Source organism: Oncorhynchus kisutch, linkage group LG2 (genome assembly GCF_002021735.2).
Source record: "Oncorhynchus kisutch isolate 150728-3 linkage group LG2, Okis_V2, whole genome shotgun sequence".
NCBI lineage: Eukaryota > Metazoa > Chordata > Actinopteri > Salmoniformes > Salmonidae > Oncorhynchus > Oncorhynchus kisutch.
The window spans coordinates 70,967,824-70,993,722 of record NC_034175.2 but is presented as its reverse complement, the minus strand read 5'-3'; the positions used below and the strand labels follow the sequence as shown (position 1 = coordinate 70,993,722).

General features: G+C 46.2%; 1 protein-coding gene across 5 annotated transcripts in view; it reads left to right on the top strand.

The window, feature by feature from the left end:
• LOC109905236 (tensin-1) overlaps nucleotides 1-25,899 on the top strand; it is a 346,409-nt gene that overhangs the window by 123,741 nt on the left and 196,769 nt on the right. For 4 of the 5 annotated variants that reach the window (XM_031801026.1, XM_031801022.1, XM_031801028.1 and 1 more), the window contains exon 3: nucleotides 6,006-6,043. In XM_031801026.1, the coding sequence (XP_031656886.1) occupies nucleotides 6,006-6,043 (38 nt within the window). Of the gene's footprint in view, nucleotides 1-6,005; nucleotides 6,044-25,201; nucleotides 25,628-25,899 lie in introns of those variants that run through there. The other variant, XM_031801036.1, reaches the window with a different exon arrangement.

Genomic DNA, 25,899 nt, shown 5'->3' with positions numbered 1-25,899 from the left:
ACTCTCCTCACTACCCACTCTCCTCACTGCCCGCTCTCCTCACTACCCGCTCTCCTCACTGCCCGCTCTCCTCACTGCCCGCTCTCTCTACTACCCGCTCTCCTTACTACCCGCTCTCCTCAATACCCGCTCTCCTCACTGCCCGCTCTCCTCACTACCCACTCTCCACACTACCCGCCCTCCTCATTACCCATTTTCCTCACCACCCGCTCTCTACACTACCCGCTCTCCCACTACCTGCTCTCCTTACTACCCGCTCTCCTCACAACCCGCTCTCTCTCCTACCCGCCCTCCTCACTACCCATTTTCCTCACTACCCGCTCTCCACACTACCCGCTCTCCCACTACCTGGTCTCCTTACTACCCGCTCTCCTCACTACCTGCTCTCTCACCTACCCGCTCTCCCTACTACCCGCTCTCCTCACTACCCGCTCTCCTCACTGCCCGCTCTCCTCACTGCCCGTTCTCCCCACTGCCCGCTCTCCTTACTACCCGCTCTCCTCACTACCCGCTCTCTACGACCCGCTCTCCTCACTACCTGCTCTCCTCACTACCCGCTCTCCTCACTGCCCGCTCTCCTCACTACCCGCTCTCCTCACTACCCGCTCTCTCTACTACCCGCTCTCCTCACTACCCGCTCTCCTCACTACCCGCTCTCTCTACTACCTGCTCTCCCTACTACCCGCTCTCCTCACTACCCGCTCTCCTCACTGCCCGCTCTCCTCACTACCCACTCTCCTTACTACCCGCCCTCCACACTACCCATTTTCCTCACTACCCGCTCTCCACACTACCCGCTCTCCCACTACCTGCTCTCCTTACTACCCGCTCACCTCACTACCCGCTCTCTCACCTACCCGCTCTCTCCACTACCCGCTCTCCTCAATACCCGCTCTCCTCACTGCCCGCTCTCCTCACTACCCGTTCTCCCCACTGCCCGCTCTCCTCACTACCCGCTCTTCTCACTACCCGCTCTCTACTACCCGCTCTCCTCACTACCCGCTCTCCTCACTACCCCCTCTCTCTACTACCCGCTCACCCCACTACCCGCTCTCTTCACTACCCGCTCTCCTCAATACCCGCTCTCCACACTACCCGCTCTCCTCACTACCCGCTCTCCTCACTGCCCGCTCTCCTCACTACCCGCTCTCCTCACTACCTTCTCTCCTCACTTCCTGCTCCTCCTCACTACACAGTCTCCTCACTTCCCGCTCCTCCTCACTACCCGCTCTCCCCACTACCCGCTCTCCCCACTACCCGCTCTCCCCACTACCCGCTCTCCACACAACCCGCTCTCCTCACTGCCCGCTCTCCTCACTACCCACTCTCCTTACTACCCGCTCTCCTCACTACCCACTCTCTCACCTACCCGCTCTCCCCACTACCCGCTCTCCTCACTACCCGCTCTCCTCACTGCCCGCTCTCCTCACTGCCCGCTCCCCTCACTATCCGCTCGCCCCACTACCCGCTCTCCTCACTACCCGCTCTACTCACTGCCCGCTCTCCTCACTACCCGCTCTCCCCACTACCCGCTCTCCCAACTACCCGCTCTCCTCACTGCCCGCTCTCCTCACTACCCGCTCTCCCCACTACCCGCTCTCCCCACTACCCTCTCTCCTCACTACCCGCTCTCCTCACTGCCCGCTCCTCCTCACTACCCTCTCTCCTCACTACCCGCTCTCCTCACTACCCGCTCCTCCTCACTACCCGCTCTCCTCACTTCCCGCTCCTCCTCACTATCCGCTCTCCACACTACCTGCTCTCCCCACTACCCGCTCTCCCCACTACCCGCTCTGCAACGTCAACATTAAGGCTTTTCTCTCTACTCCTCTACCCCTCTATCCATCCTCTTCATCCCCTCTTATCCCTCTTCCATCGTTCCCCCTCTCCTTTATTTCTGCTCTGTTTACACTGCAGAGCTCTAACTTCCTAACAAGGGAAAAGCCTGACTGGGCCCTTGTGCGCCAGCCACCTTCACACCCAATATGGAAGTCCTTCTCTCTCTGTCTTCCCCTTGTACCCCAGGGGAGTGTGTTACCACAGGGCTTATATGCTGGGAACAGAATGGGTCAGTGTATCTAGACTCTGTGATAGGGTGGGTGGAGCACAGTTCAGTGGTATTCCAGAGAACAATATAGTGGAGAGGAAACCACTTTTTATGGTAGTGCATGAGGTGAGCACTTTCAGCCTTTGGTGCAATACTTAAAGGGACACGTTAGGATTTAGCATGTCTTCCTACTTACCCAGAAGCAGACAAACTCCTGGATGCCCTTTTATGTCTCTGCATGCAGTTTGAAGGAATTTGAAGGTAGCATCTCATTAGTTCCATTAAATACTAGCCAACTCCTCTGAAAAGCAGGGAAATATACCATTTCACCACTCCACAGCTGGGTGGTTTGTCATTTATAGTCTTATAAAGCTCTACATAGTAATCAATAGTTTATATATGTGTTAATTACACTTGATGTATAGCTTTGTAACACTCCATTCTTTTTAGTATTCAAACAGTGCCATGCTCTTCGACTGGATAAAATGAGTGTATTTAGCTGGACCCTGGGAACCAGAGTCTCCTCGGGGTTGTAGTGTGCTGTAGGTTTTCACTGGGAACCAGAGTCTCCTCGGGGTTGTAGTGTGCTGTAGGTTTTCACTGGGAACCAGAGTCTCCTCAGGGTTGGAGTATGCTGTAGGTTTTCACTGGGAACCAGAGTCTCCTCGGGGTTGGAGTGTGCTGTAGGTTTTCACTGGGAACCAGAGTCTCCTCGGGGTTGGAGTGTGCTGTAGGTTTTCACTGGGAACCAGAGTCTCCTCGGGGTTGGAGTGTGCTGTAGGTTTTCACTGGGAACCAGAGTCTCCTCGGGGTTGGAGTCGCTGTAGGTTTTCACTCTGTCACTTCTCTCAAGGCCTTTAATTAAATAATCAAAGAGGCTCTCAAATGTTAGTGCAAATGTAGGTCTTGAGGTGTCTAAATATAAACTAAATGGCATGAACTAATTATACCAGCGTGTCTTGTTTATACAACACAAGATTACAGTTAACATCAGTGCTCAGGACTAGCACATTCACTCTATCCTACTTCAGAAGAAATACTATGAGGTCATTTTTTAAACTCAAGTATATCTGAATGAATATACAGTGGGGAGTATTTGATAGTATTTGATTCACTGCCGGTTTTGCAGGTTTTCCTACTTACAAAGCATGTAGAGGTCTGTAATTTTTATCATAGGTACACTTCAACTGTGAGAGACGGAATCTAAAACAAAAATCCAGAAAATCACATTGTATGATTTTTAAGTAATTCATTTGTATTTTATTGCATGACATAAGTATTTGATACATCAGAAAAGCAGAACTTAATATTTGGTACTACAATTACAGAGATCATATGTTTCCTGTAGTTCTCGACTATTGGGTTCAGGTCTGGAGACTGGCTAGGCCACTCCAGGACCTTGAGATGCTTCTTACAATGCGACTCCTTAGTTGCCCTGGCTGTGTGTTTCGGGTCGTTGTCATGCTGGAAGACCCATCTTCAATGCTCTTACTGAGGGAAGGAGGTTGTTGGCCAAGATCTCGCGATACATGGCCCCATCCATCCTCCCCTCAATACGGTGCAGTCGTCCAGTCCCCTTTGCAGAAGGGGACTTAGCATCCCCAAAGAATGATGTTTCCACCTCCATGCTTCATGGTTGGGATGGTGTTCTTGGGGTTTTACTCATCCTTCTTCTTCCTCCAAACATGGCAAGTGGAGTTTAGACCAAAAAGCTCTATTTTTGTCTCATCAGACCACATGACCTTCTCCCATTCCTCCTCTGGATCATCCAGATGGTCATTGGCAAACTTCAGACGGGCCTGGACATGCGCTGACTTGAGAAGGGGGATCTTGCGTGCGCTGCAGGATTTTAATCCATGACGGCGTAGTGTGTTACTAATGGTTTTCTTTGAGACTGTGGTCCCAGCTCTCTTCCGGTCATTGACCAGGTCCTGCCGTGTAGTTCTGGGCTGATCCCTCACCTTCTTCATGATCATTAATGCCCCACGAGGTGAGATCTTGCATGGAGCCCCAGACCGAAGGTGATTGACAGTCATCTTGAACTTCTTCCATTTTCTAATAATTGCGCCAACAGTTGTTGCCTTCTCACCAAGCTGCTTGCCTATTGTCCTGTAGCCCATCCCAGCCTTGTGCAGGTCTACAATTTTATCCCTGATGTCCTTACACAGCTCCCTGGTCTTGGCCATTGTGGAGAGGTTGGAGTCTGTTTGATTGAGTGTGTGGACAGGTGAATCTTATACAGTTAATGAGTTCAAACAGGTGCAGTTAATACAGGTAATGAGTGGAGAACAGGAGGGCATCTTATAGAAAAACTAACAGGTCTGTGAGAGCCAGAATTCTTACTGGTTGGTAGGTGTTCAAATACTTATGTCATGCAATAAAATGCAAAATAATTACTTAAAAATCATACAATGTGACTTTCCGGATTTTTGTTTTAGATTCCGTCTCTCACAGTTGAAGTGTACATATAGTAAAACTTACAGACCTCTACACGCTTTGTAAGTAGGAAAACCTGCAAAATCAGCAGTGTATCAAATACTTGTTCTCCCCACTGTAAGTAGACTAAGCATCTATTGTAATACAGTCTAAATTAGTATGGTTAGTCTAGTTTGGGGTATGGTTCATCTCTATCCATCTTGGACTATTCTACCCCGTAAGTTACAACCAAACCCAGACAAGCTTCTCAGCTCTCACACCATGGCTCTCTTCATACCCTGACTCTCTTCATACCCTGACTCTATCGCTCCATACCCTGACTCTCTCTCTCCAGACCCTGACTCTCTCTCTCCAGACCCTGACTCTCTCTCTCTCCAGACCCTGACTCTCTCTCTCTCCAGATCCTGTCTCTCTCTAGACCCTGTCTCTCTCCCCAGGCCCTGACTCTCTCTCTCCATACCCCGATTCTCTCTCTCCATACCCTGACTCTCTCTCTCTCTTCATACCCTGACACTCTCTCTTCAGACCCTGTCTCTCTCTCCATACCCTGACTCTCTCTCTTCAGACCCTGTCTCTCTCTACAGACCCTCTCTCTCTTCATACCCTGACTCTCTCCATACCCTGACTCTCTCCATACCCTGACTCTCTCTCTCTTCAGACCCTGTCTCTCTCTCCATACCCTGACTCTCTCTCTCCATACCCTGACTCTTGCCATACCCTGACTCTCTCTCTCTCCATACCCTGACTCTCTCTCTCTCTCTCTTCAGACCCTGTCTCTCTCTAAAGACCCTCTCTCTCTTCAGACCCTGTCTCTCTCTCCATACCCTGACTCTCTCTTTCCATACCCTGACTCTTGCCATACCCTGACTCTCTCTCTCCATACCCTGACTCTCTCTCTCTCTCTTCATACCCTGACTCTCTCTCTTCAGACCCTGTCTCTCTCTCCAGAACCTCTCTCTCGTCATACCCTGTCTCTCTCTTCAGACCCTGACTCTCTCTCTTCAGACCCTAACTCTCTCTCTCCATACCCTGACTCTCTCCATACCCTGACTCTCTCCATACCCTGACTCTCTCCATACCCTGACTCTCTCTCTCTCTCTCTTCATACCCTGCCTCTCTCTCTCTCTCTTCATACCCTGACTCTCTCTCTCTCTTCAGACCATGTCTCTCTTTTTAGACCCTGTCTCTTTCTTCAGACCCTGTCTGTCTCTCCAGACCCTGTCTCTCGCCAGACCCTGCTCTCTCTCTTCAGGCCCTGCTCTCTCTCGCCAGATCCTGCTCTCTTCAGACCCAAGAGCACCAAACCCCAGACCCCGGTAGTGGGCAGCATCAGTCTTTAACAGTCAATAATATTTTACTTTGACCATAGAGTAAACATGTTGAACTTTGACGAGGTAGAATTTCAATACACTCTTTTCATTTACTCAGTGATGCATTTCCTTCCGCTCAGCAAAGCTTGAATGTAATACTTTTTAGGAAATGTAAACTAACTCTGAATTCCTGTTTTTCTCCCATCTTCTAGTGTGCCGGCTGACTTGCCACAAGACATGTGAAGTGAAGGTAAGAGCAGCATCTTTTCTCAGGGCTCTTATGTTGCCGAATGGGCATGTCTAAGCAATGGGAACACATTCTTTTTTAGGCAGCTACACTTTTTACATGTAGGTTGTTATGAACTGTCATCACGTCACATCTCAAGTGCACAAGAGTCAAGTAGAGTGTAGCTCTACCAAGTCATTCTCTGTTGACGCAACAGGAGGCTGCTGAGGGGAGGAGGGCTCATAATAATGGCCGGAACGGAGAGCGAATGGAATGGCATCAAAACACATGGAAACCATGGAAACCGGGGAAACCATGTGTTTTACTATTTGATACCATTGTACTGATTTCTCTCCCTCCCATTACCATGAGCCCGTCCTGCCAAATTACAGTGCCACCAACCTCCTGTGGTTAGCTCTTAGTGCTTTAGTGAGCTCAACTCTCTTTCCTTCAAAGCCAAGCAGAGCTTATCAGAAGGTAATGTTATGTTAATGTGGTGGACGGGACCTCGGCAGGAACAGTGTTCCTCCTAATGTCGGAGGAATCTGAAAACAAGTGCAGGCTGTCCCAGTATGTGTTTGACTTGGCTGAGCCTTTGTATGTTCGACATCACCCCCTTCTAAAAATAAACGGCAGCTCGCTACATGGTCGACGGGCTTGGTGTTTTTGAAGGGGGGGCACTTAGAAGAAGGTGGGAAGTAGTGATGGAAAGAGAGAGAGAGAGGTGGTGAAGGAGGGCTGGAGATGAGAAAACATAGATTTTTTACAATACGTTGCATTGAGAGATTTACTAGACTTTAGATTTATAGCACACACACACACACACGTCACCGCCCTTCATCTGGCAGCCATTACTGAAATGTTCCAGAGCTGCCAGCTCTACCCAGCTCCCTATACCCTCAGTTCTACCCAGCTCTACCCACTACCCTCCTCCAGCTCTACCCAGCTCCCTCTACCCTCCTCCAGCTCTACCCAGCTCCCTCTGCCCTCCTCCAACTCTACCCAGCTCCATCTGCCCTCCTCCAACTCTACCCAGCTCCCTCTGCCCTCCTCCAACTCTACCCAGCTCCATCTGCCCTCCTCCAACTCTACCCAGCTCCCACTACCCTCCTCCAGCTCTACCCAGCTCCCTCTACCCTCCTCAGTTCTACCCAGCTCCCTCTAACCTCCTCAGTTCTACCCAGCTCCCTCTGCCCTCCTCCAACTCTCCCCAGCTCCCTCTACCCTCCTCAGTTCTACCCAGCTCCCTATACCCCCCTACAGTTCTACCTAGCTCCCTCTACCCTCCTCCACATCTACCCAGCTCCATCTGCCCTCCTCCAACTTTACCCAGCTCCCTCTGCCCTCCTTCAGTTCTACCCAGCTCCCTCTACCCTCCTCAGTTCTACCCAGCTCCCTATACCCCCCTCCAGTGCTTCCTAGCTCCCTCTATCCTCCTCCAACTCTACCCAGCTCCATCTGCCCTCCTCCAACTTTACCCAGCTCCCTCTGCCCTCCTTCAGTTCTACCCAGCTCCCTCTGCCCTCCTCCAACTCTACCCAGCTCCCTCTGCCCTCCGCCAACTCTACCCAGCTCCCTCTGCCCTCCTCCAACTCTACCCAGCTCCCTCTGCCCTCCTCCAACTCTACCCAGCTCCCTCTGCCCTCCTCCAACTCTACCCAGCTCCCTCTACCCTCCTCAGTTCTACCCAGATCCATCTGCCCTCCTCCAACTCTCCCCAGCTCCCTCTACCCTCCTCAGTTCTACCCAGCTCCCTCTACCCTCCTCAGTTCTACCCAGCTCCCTCTACCCTCCTCAGTTAATCCCAGCTCCCTCTAGCCCCCTCAGTTCTACCCAGCTCCCTCTGCCCTCCTCCAACTCTCCCCAGCTCCCTCTACCCTCCTCAGTTCTACCCAGCTCCCTCTGCCCTCCTCCAACTCTACCCAGCTCCCTCTACCCTCCTTCAGTTCTACCCAGCTCCCTCTGCCCTCCTCAGTTCTACCCAGCTCCATCTGCCCTCCTCCAACTCTACCCAGCTCCCTATACCCTCCTCAGTTCTACCCAGCTCCCTCTACCCTCCTCAGTTCTACCCAGCTCCCTCTGCCCTCCTCCAACTCTACCCAGCTCCCTCTACCCTCCTTCAGTTCTACCCAGCTCCCTCTGCCCTCCTCAGTTCTACCCAGCTCCATCTGCCCTCCTCCAACTCTACCCAGCTCCCTATACCCTCCTCAGTTCTACCCAGCTCCTTCTGCCCTCCTCCAACTCTACCCAGCTCCCTCTACCCTCCTCCAACTCTACCCAGCTCCCTCTACCCTCAGTTCTACCCAGCTCCCTCTACCCTCCTCAGTTCTACCCAGCTCCCTCTGCCCTCCTCAGTTCTACCAGGGGTGCAAAGGGTGGTGAAGGTTTACCAGTCAGTTTCATATGAGGGGTGAAGGTTTACCAGTCAGTCTCATAGGAGGGGTGAAGGTTTACCAGTCAGTCTCATAGGAGGGGTGAAGGTTTACCAGTCAGTCTCATAGGAGGGGTGAAGGTTTACCAGTCAGTCTCATAGGAGGGGTGAAAGTTTACCAGTCAGTCTCATAGGAGGGGTGAAGGTTTACCAGTCAGTCTTATAGGAGGGGCGAAGGTTTACCAGTTAGTCTCATAGGAGGGGTGAAGGTTTACCAGTCAGTCTTATAGGAGGGGCGAAGGTTTACCAGTTAGTCCCAATAGGAGGGGCGAAGACAAATTAGCTCAAGCTAACGCAACACATTTTTTTGATGACTGTTTGTAATTCAATGTGTCAGTGTTTTAATTGCATCCATCTCAATTCAGATAAATGATTAAGTAAATAAATAGCTGCCTAACTGGGGAAACGTTCTGAAGCAGTGAGTAATGAGCAGCCCATGTGACCTCTTCTTGGTCTACTGGTTCTTACAATGACAACAAACTGTATTTCAATCAATGCTCCCCGCAACAAATACATCCCATTCATGACCCCACAACTAATCTGACTTAATAATACGAGGATGTGATTGAAACCCATGAAAACATATCAAACAAAAACAAGAAAATGTGATGAGTGAAGGGGTAGAACATATGAAGAGAGAAGTAACAAAATATGAAAAGGTCTTCTCCCCGAGAGGTGTTGTTGTTGGAGTTCTTTGCTAAGAAGGAACGCGTGCAGGAATTCTGTGAACCCAGGGTTGATTTGTGAAGACAGGTCCGGAACGCAGAGACTTAATTATTTCTTAATTAAATCGTGATGAAGAGTACAATCCAAACTACTCCCAATCAGCAAACATGGACATACGTGGACAAACCTCCATTTTCTCTAATCAGACAAATATTCCCTCAGAGATTCGCCTTGGCAAGTCGCAATTCACTTTTAGACTTGACATGAAAAAAACGTTTATGTCGTGAATGATAGTTGATGAAGGCTAGCTCGATCGCTATCAGCTTTCGATCAAACTTGCATCGCCTTGAATTCATTATTCATGAAGAATTTACAAGCTAAATATATAAGGTTAAGGTGCTCCCATTGCCCCTAAGCTTTTCCTTAGTTTTGATTAATATGTGATCTTACACTTCTGGAATCCAAGTGGTGGTAATAACTCTGTCATGCTGAGACAGTTTCCACACTGACTCGCTACAAGGAGAAATCTCCACATCCATACTTAGATAAGATTCGCACGTAGCCCCTGCATAACCTCTGCTACTAAAAAACAAATGGTCAGACTGTGCGTGTGTGCATGTGTGAGTTTTGTGCGTCTGAGAGAGAGATGTAAAGTAAAAGTGAGAGTATGTCAGAAGTATTTGGAGGAAGAGAGAGAATTGTGGGGCCTCAGTAATGCTAGATGAAGATTTGTGGGAAGAGGACTTGGAACTAATGGGAAACACAGCTTCATCCAATCCAATGGGAGTTGTCGGTTCGATGTTTGTCTATATTTTCGTGTCTGATCACAGGTGCTGCTTGCTCCGTGCCATCATGTCATCCACTAAATACCAGTGCCAAATGGACCTGTCATTTCCAATACCCTTTCTTCAGACATGTGCATCTTGTTTGTTTCTTCTTTTTTTAAATTTAACCTTTATATAACCAGGCTTAAGAACAAATTATTATTTGCTATGACGGGCCTACCCCGGCCAAATCCGGACGACGCTGGTCCAATTGTGTGCCGCCCTATGGGACTCTCAATCACAGGCCGGATGTGATACAGCCTGGATTCAAACCAGGGACAGCAGTAACGCCTCTTGCACTGAGATGCAGTGTCTTAGCCCGCTGCACCACTCAGGAGCTTCATAGCTTTAAGTGTGTCAACTCCACAACACAGTTTTTAGATGTCAGAGGCTCAGAGACGCCATTAGTAATTGTATTTACTGTAATAAACGTAACAGTTCAATGGCAGTTCAGTGGTACTGCCTTGAACTCAGCTGAAGACGGTTCAGTGGTACTGCCTTGAACTCAGCTGAAGACGGTTCAGTGGTACTGCCTTGAACTCAGCTGAAGACGGTTCAGTGGTACTGCCTTGAACTCAGCTGAAGATGGTTCAGTGGTACTGCCTTTAACTCAGCTGAAGACGGCTCAGTGGTACTGCCTTGAACTCAGCTGAAGATGGTTCAGTGGTACTGCCTTGAACTCAGCTGAAGACGGTTCAGTGGTACTGCTTTGAACTCAGCTGAAGACGGCTCAGTGGTATTGCCTTGAACTCAGCTGAAGATGGTTCAGTGGTACTGCCTTGAACTCAGCCGAACCCAGTTTCAGCCAAGTCTGGTTGACTAGACTGTGGGATGGACCTGATTTTGAATTCCAAAGGTGAACTAAATGAATTGTAAGTCTCTGGTGGGTTGTAAATATAGGTGAATGGTGGTAGAAGAAAGGTAAGCTATTCTCTAGGCAACATTGGGACTGCAGTGGCAGGAGTGTGTAACCAGGCTGAATCTGAAACCGAACACTTTGAGCACTTTGAGCTTTCATAGGTCAATCGAGTCAATCTCAAATGTTGTTGAGTCATCGAGTGCTCCACAGTGTCCTTCAGAAGCCTCTTGATCGAGTGGGCATCCTATGCCGACTCAAATCAAATCAAATTTTATTTGTCACATATACATGGTTCACAGATGTTAATGCGAGTGTAGCGAAATGCTTGTGCTTCTAGTTCCGACAATGCAGTAATAACCAACGAGTAATCTAACCTAACAATTCCACAACAACTACCTTATGCACACAAGTGTAAAGGGATTAAGAATATGTACATAAAAATATATGAATGAGTGATGGTACAGAACGGCAATAGCAAGATGCAGTAGATGGTATAGAGTACAGTATATACATATGAGATGAGTAAGGTAGGGTATGTAAACATAAAAGTGGCATAGTTTAAAGTGGCTAGTGATACATGTATTACATAAAGGTGGCAAGATGCAGTAGATGGTATAGGGTACAGTATATACATGTGAGATGAGTAATGTAGGGTACGTAAACATTATAGAAAGTGGCATAGTTTAAAGTGGCTAGTGATACATGTATTACATAAAGGTGGCAAGATGCAGTAGATGGTATAGGGTACAGTATATACATATGAGATGAGTAATGTAGGGTACGTAAACATTATAGAAAGTGGCATTGTTTAAAGTTGCTAGTGATACATTTTTACAACAATTTTTTCCATTATTAAAGTAGCTGGAGTTGAGTCAGTATGTTGGCAGCAGCCACTCAATGTTAGTGGTGGCTGTTTAACAGTTGGATGGCCTTGAGATAGAAGCTGTTTTTCAGTCTTTCGGTCCCTGCTTTGATGCACCTGTACTGACCTCGCCTTCTGGATGATAGCAGGGTGAACAGGCAGTGGCTCGGGTGGTTGTTGTCCTTGATGATCTTTTTGGCCTTCCTGTGACATCGGGTGGTATAGGTGTCCTGGAGGGCAGGTAGTTTGCCCCCGGTGATGCGTTGTGCAGACCTCACTACCCTCTGGAGAGCCTTACGATTGTGGGCGGAGCAGGCGGTGATACAGCCCGACAGGATGCTCTTGATTGTGCATCTGTAAAGGTTTGTGAGTGGTTTTGGTGACAAGCCAAATTTCTTCAGCCTCCTGAGGTTGAAGACGCGCTGCTGCTCCTTCTTCACCATGCTGTCTGTGTGGGTGGACCCATTCAGTTTGTCCGTGATTGTGTACACCAAGGAACTTAAAACTTACAACCCTCTCCACTACTGTCCCGTCGATGTGGATAGGGGGCTGCTCCCTCTGCTGTTTCCTGAAGTCCACGATCATCTCCTTTGTTTTGTTGACGTTGAATGTGAGGTTATTTTTATGACACCACACTCCGAGGGCCCTCACCTCCTCCCTGTAGGCCATCTCATCGTTGTTGGTAGTCAAGCCTACCACTGTAGTGTCGTCTGCAAACTTGATGATTGAGTTGGAGGCGTGCATGGTCACGCAGTTGTGGGTGAACAGGGAGTACAGGAGATGGCTCAGAACGCACCCTTGTGGGGCACCAGTGTTGAGGATCAGCGGGGTGGAGATGTTGTTACCTACCCTCACCACCTGTGGGCGGCCCATCAGGAAGTCCAGTACCCAGTTGCACAGGGCGGGGTCTCGAGCTTGATGATGAGTTTAGAGGGCACTATGGTGTTAAATGCTGAGGTGTAGTCGATGAACAGCATTCTCACATAGGTATTCTTTCTTGTCCAGATGGGTTAGGGTAGTGTGGTTGCGATTGCGTCGTCTGTGGACCTATTGGGGCGGTAAGTAAATTGGAGTGGGTCTAGTCGTTTAACTCAGTTACCTTAGCTTTCTTGGGAACAGGAACAATGGTGGCCCTCTTGAAGCATGTGGGAACAGCAGACTGGGATAAGGACTGATTGAATATGTCCGTAAACACACCAGCCAGCTTGTCTGCGCATGCTCTGAGGGCGCGGCTGGGGATGCCGTCTGGGCCTGCAGCCTTGCAAGGTTTAACACGTTTAAATGTACTCACGTCGGCTGCAGTGAAGGAGAGTCCACAGGTTTTGGTAGCGGGCCGTGTCAGTGGCACTGTATTGTCCTCAAAGCGAGCAAAGAAATGATTTAGTCTCTCTGGGAGCAAGACATCCTGGTCCGCGACTGGGCTGGTTTTCTTTTCGTAATCTGTGATTGACTGTAGACCCTGTCACATATACCTCTTGTGTCTGAGCCGTTGGATTGCGACTCTACTTTGTCTCTATACTGACGCTTAGCTTGTTTGATTGCCTTGCGGAGGGAATAGCGACACTATTTGTATTCGGTCTTATTTCAGGTCACCTTGCCCTGGTTAAAAGCAGTGGTTCGCGCTTTCAGTTTTGCGCGAATGCTGCCATCAATCCACGGTTTCTGGTTTGGGAATGTTTTAATACTTGCTGTGAGTACGACATCGCTGATGCACTTGCTAATAAACTCGCTCACCGAATCAGCGTATTCGTCAATGTTGTTGTTTGACGCAATGGGGAACATTTCCCAATCCACGTGATCGAAGCAATCTTGAAGCGTGGAATCCGATTGGTCGGATCAGCATTGAACAGACCTGAGCGCGGGAGCTTCTTGTTTTAGTCTATGTCTATAGGCTGGGAGCAACAAAATGGCGTCGTGGTCAGCTTTTCCATAAGGAGGGCGGAGGAGGGCCTTCTATGAGTCGCGGAAGTTAGAATGACGATGATCCAGGGTTTTACCAGCCCTGGTAGCACAATCAATATGCTGATAGAATTTAGGGGGTCTTGTTTTCAGATTAGCCTTGTTAAAGCCCCCAGCTACAATGAATGCAGCCTCAGGATATGTGGTTTCCAGTTTACATAGAGTCAAATAAAGTTCGTTCAGCGCTGCCGATGTGTCTGCTTGGGGGGGAATATATGCGGCTGTGATTATAATCGAAGAGAATTCTCTTGGTAGATAATATTTGATTGTGAGGAATTCTAAGTCAGGCGAACAGAAGGACTTGAGTTCCTGTATGTTGCAATGACCGCACCACTTCTCGTTAATCATAAGGCATACCCCCCGTTACAGTCTCTTATGTCTCTCTGGAATGCTACCCTTGCTCGGATTTCATCAACCTTGTTGTGAAGAGACTGGACATTGGCAAGTAGTATGCTCGGGAGCGGTCCGCGATGTGCCCGTCTCCGGAGCCTGACCAGAAGACCACTTCGTCTGCCCTTTTTACGGTGACGTTGTTTTGGTTCGCCGGCTGGGATCCGATCCATTGTCCTGGGTGGTGGATCAAACACAGGACCTGCTTCGGGAAAGTAGTATTCCTGGTCGAAATGATGGTGAGTTGACGTTGCTCTTATATCCAGTAGTTTCTCCCGACTGTATGTAATAAAACCTAAGATTACCTGGGGTACCAATGTAAGAAATAACGCGTAAAAAAACAAATACAAATAGGAACGCAAAGCGCCCTTGGCAACAACAGTCACTACTTCGTAGTATAAATAAATAAAAAAATCTGTAATTAATTTGATTGAATTTTGAGAAGGTCTTAGTCACACAATTTTACATCTTTTTTGTATTTGTTATTTTTATTTAACCTTTAATTAACAAGGCAAGTAAATTAAGAACACATTTTTATTTACAACGGACGATGCTGGGCCAATTGTGCGCAGCCCTATGGGACTCCCAATCATGGCCGAAAGGGAATTCTGCTTTGAAAGTTGATCAACTTGTAAACTCACTTTTGAGATAACCGTCTTTCAATGTTTTGGTACCTACTGGAGAGCCCTTCTTTGTCTACATCCATTCAGCATTGTTCTCACCATCTTAAGCCTTAGCCCCACCAATCTATTTAAGGGTTGATCTGTGCTTTTTGTATTAACTTGCCAGCTACTTCCAGTCATCTAAGAGAGATAGAACAGCTCACTGAACATTACTCGCCCTAGCAGAGCTAGTTAGGCTGCTACAGTATGCTATTCAGAGCGTTGGTGACTGCAACTGTGCTGTCAGATTGCCCGTTTGTAAATTCAGAGCGTTTCGAGTTTAGAGCGCACACTGGACGCTCTGGCAAATAAGTAGGGTTGTTCCGAAAGCTCTGACCTCACAACGCCAGTCTAGCACCCAAGCTAACTGGCTAACATTGGATAGCTACTTTCAGACACATAATGAGAGAACACCCCACTCTGACCATTTTACTCCCCCTAGCAGAGCTGGTAAGACAGTTTTCATGTTATCCAGAGCATTGGTGACTGTAACAGTGCTGCTGACATCAATTGAATTACCTTTTTATTTTATTTTTATTTTATTTCACCATTATTTAACCAAGTAGGCCAGTTGAGAACAAGTTCTCATTTACAACTGAGACCTGGACAAGATAAAGCAAAGCATGTGTGACAAAAACAACAACACATTACACTTTGTTGCGGACGTATACTGACACCGGACATATTCAACGGGTGTTGAGTGTTCAAAGATTAAACAGTTATTCTGCGCTCTGGCACACTAAGACAAGAGTCTTGTGTTAAGAAATGTAGCTAGATAGCTAGCTAGGTAAACAGTGAATCTCAATGCATGACGTAACGTTAGTTAGCGAGCAAGCCAGCTAACATTAGCTAGCTAGCTAACAGTACACTGTCTTGAAATGAAAATACTTTGTAAAAATTAGAGTGGAGTCTTTTGTTATGACATGTACCATAATCACAACTCATGACGTTACTACCCTGCATGAATCTGCAGGTAGCTAACCAACCAGGATCTATGGCTATAATTAGTCAAGCAAATGTGTGTGAGATACAAAGAATAAGATCATACACATAATGTTAGCTAGGGACCCAGCCAGCTAACGTTAGCTAGCAAAACAGTACACTTGAAATGAAACAACTTTCTGTCAAAATTATAAATGTTTATATCTGAAAATATAGCTAGCTAGATTATCTTACAAGTATTCATCATGGTTGGACTGATGCCTGATTCCTGTTTGAGGACTCCTGTCTGATGCCATGCATGGTTGCCCTTATTTTGATAATGTAATCCAGACTGGTGTTTTCTCCATCAGCTATCATTCTTGAATTGCACTGATTTCAAAACTCAGTCCTCAGAAAGTGGAGAGCATACACATAACGTTAGCTAGCAAGCCAGCCAGCTAACATTAGCTAGCTAACAGTACACTTTAACTTGACATTAGGTTTATGCAGTTTTACTACACGATACATAAAAAAGCTGTGTTTGACACGATTACCTAGACATACTGACCAACGCCAATAGACAGACATGTGCTATATGACAGACCAATCCAAACTCATCTCTCAGCATGTCCAGCCCCCTCATTATGTCAGCCAATCATGGAACAATTATTTTGCCATGACTTCAGCCTGGAGGCTGCTAGTATACTGAGAGCTCCATTTCGATTTTACTTCAGGCTTTCTAAAGTCCTCTTTTCTTCCACATGGGCCATCTTGTAAAATCAAACTGACAATTGGAACATTTAAAGATAAAATAATTAGCCAGGAAGTGAGGATACTGTTTGATTTCTAAAACAACTCTGACTAGATTCAAGCCCCTTTTAGTTTCTGATCTACATATTTCTCTGGCACGTCCGATAGTGGTTCGCTCATTTGTGACCTGATTCAGTAAACTTGGCGTCTCAAGTCACGACTTCACAGGCTGTTTGAATGTAAAAACTTTTTTTTAAATCAAATATCTTTTTTTTTGCAGAAATGCCTTCTCGAACATGTGAACTTTCATGTGCCTTACTAACAAACTTGTACGCCATCTGTAAATACGAATAAAAAAAAAAAAATTACGAGTATAGTTGGTTTAGCCACAGAAAAAGACAGCACATTAAAGTTCACTTGTTGTGCATTCTTAGGAGTTGAGAAGAGCCTAGAGATATGGTTCCGGGAACCAAGCGTGTTTTGGGAAGGACACTACTGTGTTCCTCTGGTAATGAATAGGGAGGCCAGAGAAATCAGAGTGAGAAACACAAATACACGCAGCTAATCACCACTCCTACCTCTCCTCCCTCCTCTCTCCAACCTTTCCCTTCCACAGTGATGAAGTATATGTTTTCATTTTCTCCCGCCTCCCCCACAATTCCCTCACCATCCATCTCTGTTCTTTAAACCAAAAAGAAAAGCATGTTTTTGTTTGGACTGGACAGACATTTTGGAAGGCTGTTTTTGCGACTCCTCACTTAGTTTCCCTTGGCGAGGTTGGTTCCTGCATGAGAGCTAGGTTTCATTACATTAACCGCTGATACTGAGAGAGTTATGGCCACTGGAAGAGCTGCAGTAAAGCCCCTTTTTTTAGCTAAATGTAGCTTGGATGAGTTTGGTGTTAGCTGAATGACCCCACCATGTATCAAGCTCCTTTCTGTTTCTTGTGTTATTATAGTCAAAAACACTCACCTCCTCTTGCTACTGGAGCTGCCATTGGCCAACTTCAGCATTCAAGGTTCAGTCATGGAGTGCCGGGCACAGAAGACAATGCTATGCCAGAATATGCAATAGCCCATTTTTTTGGCCCAGTAAAATAGCAACTGGAGGCATCTAGTGTATAGTACATTTAGTCTTAGGTGTGGGTATAGTCTCTCGATGAGATGGAACCCTTGTCATGGCTCGGCTTTGTCCCCAAATGAACCTATAGAAATGACTGAAACCCGGTATGGTTTGGCCCAAACAATGGCTGTGTTGTCATGTGTTCTGTCCACATGCTGTTTCCATTGTGAGTCAAACGGGAGTGAAATACCACGAGGAAAGTCCCTGAATCTTTTGCAATTTCATGATTCATACCTGTATTCATAATAGCATCATGGTTCTATTTTTTTTAAACATATTTGTATGTTCTGTTGGTAATTTAATAGAAAAAACACTCATTGACGCGAGAACAATGATTTCCGTCATTTAAAAATAATTGACTATCTCTACCTTTTAGGCACATCCAGGCACCTACAGTATATACACGTAAGTTAAGAGATACCTGTTTGATATGACAGTTTGGTGGCTGTAGCTGCCCATCTTTCTACTTACCTGGGTGGAACAGAAGTTGGGTTTATCAGTCTGTGTCTAGCTCTCTCAACTTCACTGCTAATTGACTTCCTCTGCTGACAAAGCTATGTATACATCTAGATAGCCTGTTGAGTATAAAAAAGACCCCCAAATCAACTATGTTCATCAAAGCTCGTTCAAGATAATTAGTACAGTGTGCATTTTAGGAAGCCGCGGCTTGAGGCTGAGTGTGTCCTCCAATGTATACCGTACGTTCAGATTAAGGCCCCACCGTAGTCTTTAGTTGGATGAGTAAGAGTATCTCGTTCTCTGCAGTAAGTTTTTGGAATACAGCCTAGCAGTGACTGTCTTGTTCTTAACCTCTTGTGCTGTCTTGCTTTGCCCTAATTTACCTCCAGTAACAGCAGCTGTCAAGATCATTTGGCACCTGATCACTTGTCTTCCGTTCTAGTGACTTACCTTAGATACGATACTTTGCCATTGATTTATCGCGCGTAGGGTAATTGGAAAGCCAGGTCGTCGTTGTGGAGCACGAGGGAAGCTTTTCCATTATCTTAATGTTTGTCCAGAGGAAGAGTTTGTCCAGAGGAAGAGTTTGTCCAGAGGAAGAGTTTAGCCAGAGGAAGAGTTTGGCCAGAGGAAGAGTTTGTCCAGAGGAAGAGTTTGGCCAGAGGAAGAGTTTGTCCAGAGGAAGAGTTTAGCCAGAGGAAGAGTTTGGCCAGAGGAAGAGTTTGTCCAGAGGAAGAGTTTGTCCAGAGGAAGAGTTTGTCCAGAGGAAGAGTTTGGCCAGAGGAAGAGTTTGTCCAGAGGAAGAGTTTGTCCAGAGGAAGAGTTTAGCCAGAGGAAGAGTTTAGCCAGAGGAAGAGTTTGGCCAGAGGAAGAGTTTGTCCAGAGGAAGAGTTTGGCCAGAGGAGGAGTTTGGCCAGAGGAAGAGTTTGGCCAGAGGAAGAGTTTGGCCAGAGGACGAGTTTGGCTAGAGGAAGAGTTTGGCCAGAGGAAGAGTTTGGCCAGAGGAAGAGTTTGGCCAGAGGAAGAGTTTGTCCAGAGGAAGAGTTTGGCATGGATGGAGAACTGGCATGAGGGATTTAGGTTTTTGGCCTAGAATGGCACACAGAAAAGAGGGAATGTGTCAGAGGACATTCTGCTTCTCATGCCTCTTTTCTCTTGTTTGGATGCTCTCTGCTTCCTCCCCCATTTCAGTTCTGAGCTTGTGTTTTCAACTGTGGTCCAAAACCCTAAAACCGGCATGACCCCACACCCTGTCTCATTGCCACTTCCACTCGTGCCACTCGTGTGTACTTGTGTTCTGTGACCGCCCAACACCCACACATGAGAACGATGGTTTTAGAAGAAGGGGCTTTCACCTCATCTCAGAGTGTGCCTATTCACACTGAAGCCACTACTGTAGTTTCCCCTCAACCAAGGATCCTCAAAAAGCTATGATGTACCACTTTATTACGCCTACATTCCTCTTTTTAATAGTGAGTTGAAAGATAGTCGATCATCTCAACTGGGCTTTGAGTGTGTGACTTCAGTACAGTTGCCCTCGCCGTCCGTGGAATCCTTCCAGGAACAACACTGAGAACTTTCTTTCTTTTTGTGTGATTGAGACTGCACTCAATGGGGAAGAAAGGGATGGAGGTGGGAGTGGGGAGGGGTGATGGAAGGAAGCTCCTGCAGAGAAAATGTGATACTCATAAAAATGGGTGTGGAAGTTGCCGTCCGTGTGGGATATGAGTGGGAATGCGAAGTGAAGGGGGAGAGGAGAAGTTGAATATTTAGTAAATCTATTGGGTCTTTGCCACAGGTTGAGAGATCTGTTCTAGTGACCAGCCATCTACATCATGCTTTATCAGGCTTTATATCAAATCAACTATCCAGTCATAAAAACAGTTTAATTAGAAGTCATGGGATAGGACATTATTCTTTCCCCAGACCAGTGATGTCCTGTTCAGCCCAGTGATATCCTGTTCAGCCCAGCGATGTCCTGTTCAGCCCAGCGATATCCTGTTCAGCCCAGCGATGTCCTGTTCAGCCCAGCGATATCCTGTTCAGCCCAGTGATATCCTGTTCAGCCCAGTGATATCCTGTTCAGCCCAGTGATATCATGTTCAGCCCAGTGATATTATGTTCAGTCCAGTGATAATCTGTTCAACCCAGTGATAATCTGTTCAGCCCAGTGATAATCTGTTCAGCCTAGTGATATTCTGTTCAGCCCAGTGAGGTACCTTACAAACAACACAGCACAGGTTTTATTTTATATTTGACTCCCAGCAGTTTGGAAAAGAGTAATCTGTGCCATTTAGATATAACTTTAATCAGGTGCACCCCCTATTCCCTCCGTTGGAATGGATTGAGGGACACTGTACTACTGGTTTGTAACACTTCCATTCCCTTCAGTACCAGAAAAGGTACTTGAAACACATGCAGAATGATTTGCCCATATAACGTGTGGACATATGGCGCTGTACAGAGTAATTAGACAAGCAGCGCTGTACGCCAAGAAGAAATACATATGTAGATGTTTTTCTCCTCACTCCTCTCCTTTTCTCCAGTACCCCTGTCTGACTTGTAGCTACTTATTTTATATCTGATAGATACAGTAGAGAACACAAACAGAAACACCCAACCTTTGGCAAGATGAAGTAATCCAGAGTCTCTGGAGAGAATGTTAAGAGCAGGCCAAGTGAGGAAGAGTATGAACAGAGAGAAGGGGGGAGATAGAGAGAGAGAGACAGAGAGAGAGAGAGAGAGAGAGAGAGAGAGAACTTCAGAATTACAAAAAAGTAGATAACTTCACCAGACGTTTATACAGGTGGCTGCTGATTGAATGCTGAACGTGTTTACCTCTCAAAGCCTCAAAGTAGAGATGAGTCTGATCTGATCTAATTCCGCTTACGCAACCATCCTGAGACAGTTATTCCGACCAGGACTGAATAATGCACTGTACAATGTGACCATGGTGTTGACATCCACTTGCTGTGACAAGCTAGCGTTGCCTGGGCGTTGTTCAGATGTTCCAATGAGGGACTGGTGCTGTTGTTGAGAAACCCTGAGTCAGCCTCAGGAGACTCTGCCTTAAAACAGAGACAGCTGTGTCCCGTGTCCTTGCCCAGAAACTCTCTCCATCTGTCTGCCTGCCTGCCTGCCTGTCTCTCTCTCTGTCTGCCATCACGTTCTGACCACTTACAGCTGACCCAATGCTGCTTCCAGGCTCTCATGTTTTAAAAAAAAATGTGTACCTTTGTTTTTTGGAGACAACGACTGGTAGATGATAGAGCTCTGCCAATACCGCGGTGTGACCCACCTTTTTAGTACATTCAACTATATATGTGTGTGTCATGTAGCACACACGGAATGAATTACTTTTCTATTCTATCCTTTCCATTTCCCTGTAAGGGGTGTCTGAATACACTACGTGGCCAAAAGTCAAACATCTCATTCCAAAATCATGGGCATTAATATGAAGTTGGTCCCCCCTTTGCAGCTATAAACAGCCTCCACTGTTGGAACAAGGCAGTTAACCCACTGTTCCTAGGCCGTTATTGAAAATAAGAATTTGTTATTAACTGACTTGCCTAGTTAAATAAAGGTAAAATCATTTTTTAATTGCTGGGGGCACTTGCTTCCATTCAGCTACAATAGCATTAGTGAGGGCGAGCACTGATGTTGGGTGATTATGCTTGGCTCGCAGTCGGCTTTCCAATTCACCCCAAAAGTCCTCGATGGGGTTGAGATCAGGCCAGTTATGCTCTTCCACACCGATGTTGACAAACCATTTCTGTATGGACTTCGCTCCGTGCACGGCGCCCTGTCATGCTGAAACAGGAAAAGGCCTTCCCCAAAGTTGGAATCACAGAATCTTCATTTTATGCTGTAGCGCTAAGAGTTTCCTGTACTGGAACTAAGGGGCCTGAACCATGAAAAACAGCCACAGACTATTATTCCTCCTCCACCAAACTTTACAGTTGGCACTACGCATTGGGGCCGGTAGCATTCTTCTGGTATCTGCCAAAACCTAGATTCATCCGTCGTACTGCTAGATGGTAAAGCGTGATTCATCACTCCAAATAACCTGTTTCCACTGCTCCAGAGTCCAATGATTCAGGACTCACCGGTTCCATTCTGTGAGATTGTGTGGCTTACCACTTCGCGGCAGAGCCGTTGTTACTCCCACCTTATGACGATGCCACGTTGAAAGTCACGAAGCTCTTCAGTAAGGCCATTCTACTGCCAATGTTTGTCTAAGAGATTGCATGGCGGTGTGCTCGATTTTATACACCTGCCAGCAATGGTGTGGCTGAAATAGCCACATCAACTCATTTGAAGGGGTGTATATGTAGTGTATTACAACGAAGTAAACATTTATTTAACAATCCCTTGAAAAGGGTACACAGTAAACGGTAAACGACTAACTTCCTATATTCCATCTGGAAAAAAAATTGCCTACAATTTATAATAAACCCTTTCAATTGACTGATATCTGGGGGGACTTTCAGCAGTTTCTAAAGCCATAACTGGCTCATTAGTATTATTTTCTTCATTCATGTATTATTATTATTATTATTATTTGTTTTTGTGTTGAATAATACATTTTCTAGCATTGGATGTGAAGGTCATTCTGTTTAGTTTTTTAAATGTATTGTTAATCATTGAAGCTGATACCGGTAGAGGGGAGGGAAGGAGGTGTTCATGGGTTGGGGAGGGAATTGTTTTGTGTGATGTGTTCCTATGTAGCCTGCTGTTTTGTGTAGGTTGGGGGAATAACCGGGAATTATCTGTGTCATATTTTGCTGATGATTGTTAAATTATATAAAAAAATACTAATAAATATATATGTAAAAAAATATATAATAATCACAGAATGTAGTAAAAATATGACATTAAATGGAACCACATGCGAATTTGTGTGGAATGTTCTGTGGAAGTTCTGAAATTCCCACATAGACAGTTGTTTAGAACATGACTTTGAATATAACCACGAGGGAACCTGTAGAAAACGTTATGCTGAAGTACTGAAATTCCCACAGAAGACAGTTGTTTAGAACATGACTTTGAATATAACCACGAGGGAACCTGTAGGAAACGTTATGCTGAAGTACTGAAATTCCTACATAAGAATGTTGTTTCTTAATGTCCTCTGAACTATTTGAAAACATTCCCAATATCAAACCAGTTGGAGAATGTTCCTAGAACGTTGCCTACATTTTAACGAAATATAACCGTGTTTGAACTTTTAGGGGCAGGTTCTGTTAAATTAATAACAAATTGAGTTCCTTAAATGTTATGAGAATGTTCCAAAGCCAAGCAACTATCCTGCACCATTTCCAGAAAGTTGGGGGAAGGTTGTATGTAAAATAACCACAGGACAAACACGCTCTCACCAAACATATGGTTCTCAGAACGTTATGTGCCTGCTGGGTCACTCCTTAAAAACCAGGGAAGTTCCCAGACCCATTTAGTCTCATCCACTCATTTACTTTGCCGTACGCCATGGTGTTTGCTAGCCAACAGACGTAAACCACCAATTTGTTTTGTTTTGTTGCTAATACAACAAGGCATTGCATCCTCCCTCCCTCCACCCACTTACCAATCCACCCCACCTTCCTTCCTTCCGACTCATTTTTACTCATTTTTACTCCTTGTCACACAACAAACATCTGGTGAACACAACTGCAGGGACGAAGTCTTAGCCTACTGTAGGTGTTATAATGAATGTGCCTCCATGTAATTATTTAGACCCGACTTCAAAGTAGTTTGTCAATGGTTCCATGCGGAACACAGTGGATTTGTATTTTTCAACATGTGTTCCATATGTGGCGTGTAAGTGGTAGCCTAGCTTTTGAAAGTCAACAACAACTTTCTGGTAATTGTTAATTATACCGTGAGATGATGAGAAATAAGATGTCATTGACACCGTAGGAAATGGCAGCTACTACAGCATAAGTGGGGCGGCAGGTAGCCTAGTGGTTAAGAGGGTTGGGCTAGTAACCGAAAGGTTGCTGGATTGAATCCCCCAGCTGACAAGGTAAAAATCTGTCGTTCTGTGCCCCTGAACAAGGCAGTTAGGCCGTCATTGTAAATAAGAATTTGCTCTTAACTGACTTGCCTAGTTTAAATATAGGTTAAATAAAATATATAAGGATTGTTAACATATTACTGTTACGTGTTGACTCAACACTTTGGACATTTGCTCATGTGTTTTACATGTTTTTAACCTGAAGGCTTGAAGCTCAGATCATCTTCATCTGTGTGCTAACTTAAATCTGTACATAATTGTCACAAATTTGACGTGTATTTTTGTCTAAATTGAATAAAGCCCTACCTTAAATGTAAATTATGTGATTCTTTTTTTGGAGGTTAAAGTCTGTTTCCATCTCAAACTCAGTTATAGTATCATTAGATCAAAGTAGGACACACTGGGACTAAACTATTGTTTCAAAGTGTAGTCGAGCTTTTCTGGAGCTTCTCAGTTTCAATTAACAGAGATTTCAATGTACTGTTACATAATAAGTTGGAGACTGACAACTGTTCTGCCAGTGAGAATAAGCTACATTGAATGGAATCACTTTCTCTCTGTGTTTGTGTGTATGTTTATGTGTGCGTGTGTGTGTGACTGTGTCTATGTCTGTGAATGTGTGTGTGTGTGTGTGTGTGTGTGTGTGAGCGAGAGAGAGAGAGAGAGCTTGTCAACTCGTATTTAACCTGTAACCTGATAACAACGAGAGGTCGAGAGAAAGGACCGAAGGATAGAGGAGGGAGGGAGAGAGGGGGAGAGGAGGGAAGGATAGTGGAGGGAAAGACAGAGGAAGAGGGGGGAAGTTGGGGGATTTGTCTTGTGTCAAGCTCATGTCCAACCCCTGAGCTCCTTGGGAAATTCAGCTCAATATACTTTTTTCCTCTCTCTCTTTGCTCGCAAGCATGTTGAGAGAGAGAGAGAGAGAGAGAGAGAGAGAGAGAGAGACAGAGAGACAGAGAGACAGAGAGAGAGACAGAGAGAGAGAGAGAGAGAGAGACAGAGAGAGAGAGAGAGAGAGAGAGACAGAGAGAGAGAGAGAGAGAGAGAGAGAGAGAGACAGAGAGAGAGACAGAGAGAGAGAGAGAGACAGAGAGACAGAGAGAGAGACAGAGAGAGAGAGAGACAGAGAGAGAGAGAGAGAGAGAGAGAGACAGTGAGAGAGACAGAGAGAGAGAGAGAGAGAGAGAGAGAGAGAGAGAGAGAGAGAGAGAGAGAGAGAGAGAGAGGAGGAGCTATAGTAATAGCCTGCAGTCAGACTTTCCCAGTTTTCCAGCGCTAGAAGCGCGGTGCTGCAGTGTGCTGTTCCAGTTATTGGTAGTTAGGGCTCTCACTCGTTGGCCCTCTTCACGGCTCTTGACCATATAAAGAGACTTGAGACATTTTTATGTTCATTTTCTGGCGAAGGGGTGAGAGGGGAACAAAAAGCCAGAGCTATTAGCGTGGAGCCGAAAAAACACACCCTCTCTCTCTCTCTCTCTCTCTCTCTCTCTCTCTCTCTCACTCTCTCAAATACACACACCTCCACAAGCTCTCTAGCCTAGGTAGGAAGTCTTTGGATTACCCCTTCTGTTGCGCGTGCAAGCAGTTCTCCGCCTCTCTGCACTCTCAAAGGAAGGACGATGCCGCAGTAATTACAGAGACAGCAAAAAATAAGGAACGTGTGAAAGAGAGGATGGCTACGGCTGTGTACCAGGTAAGGAGATCAGGCTGGTCCCACGCTCCACTCTGATGGCAGAGTTTGTCTTACGGTACTTGTGTCTGGAATTTGAGCTGGGTCTCCGGTCTAGGTTGTGCTACTCCAGTGGTGAGTAGAATTGTAACCCCCGCAAACACTAAGAGTGTGTGTGTGTGTGTGTGTGTGTGTGTGTGTGTGTGTGTGACAGAACCAGAAGGGAACAGGAGTGTGCGTAAGTAAAATAGAATAAGACCTTAGTAGTTTAGTAGTGTCATAGTGTCATTTAACAT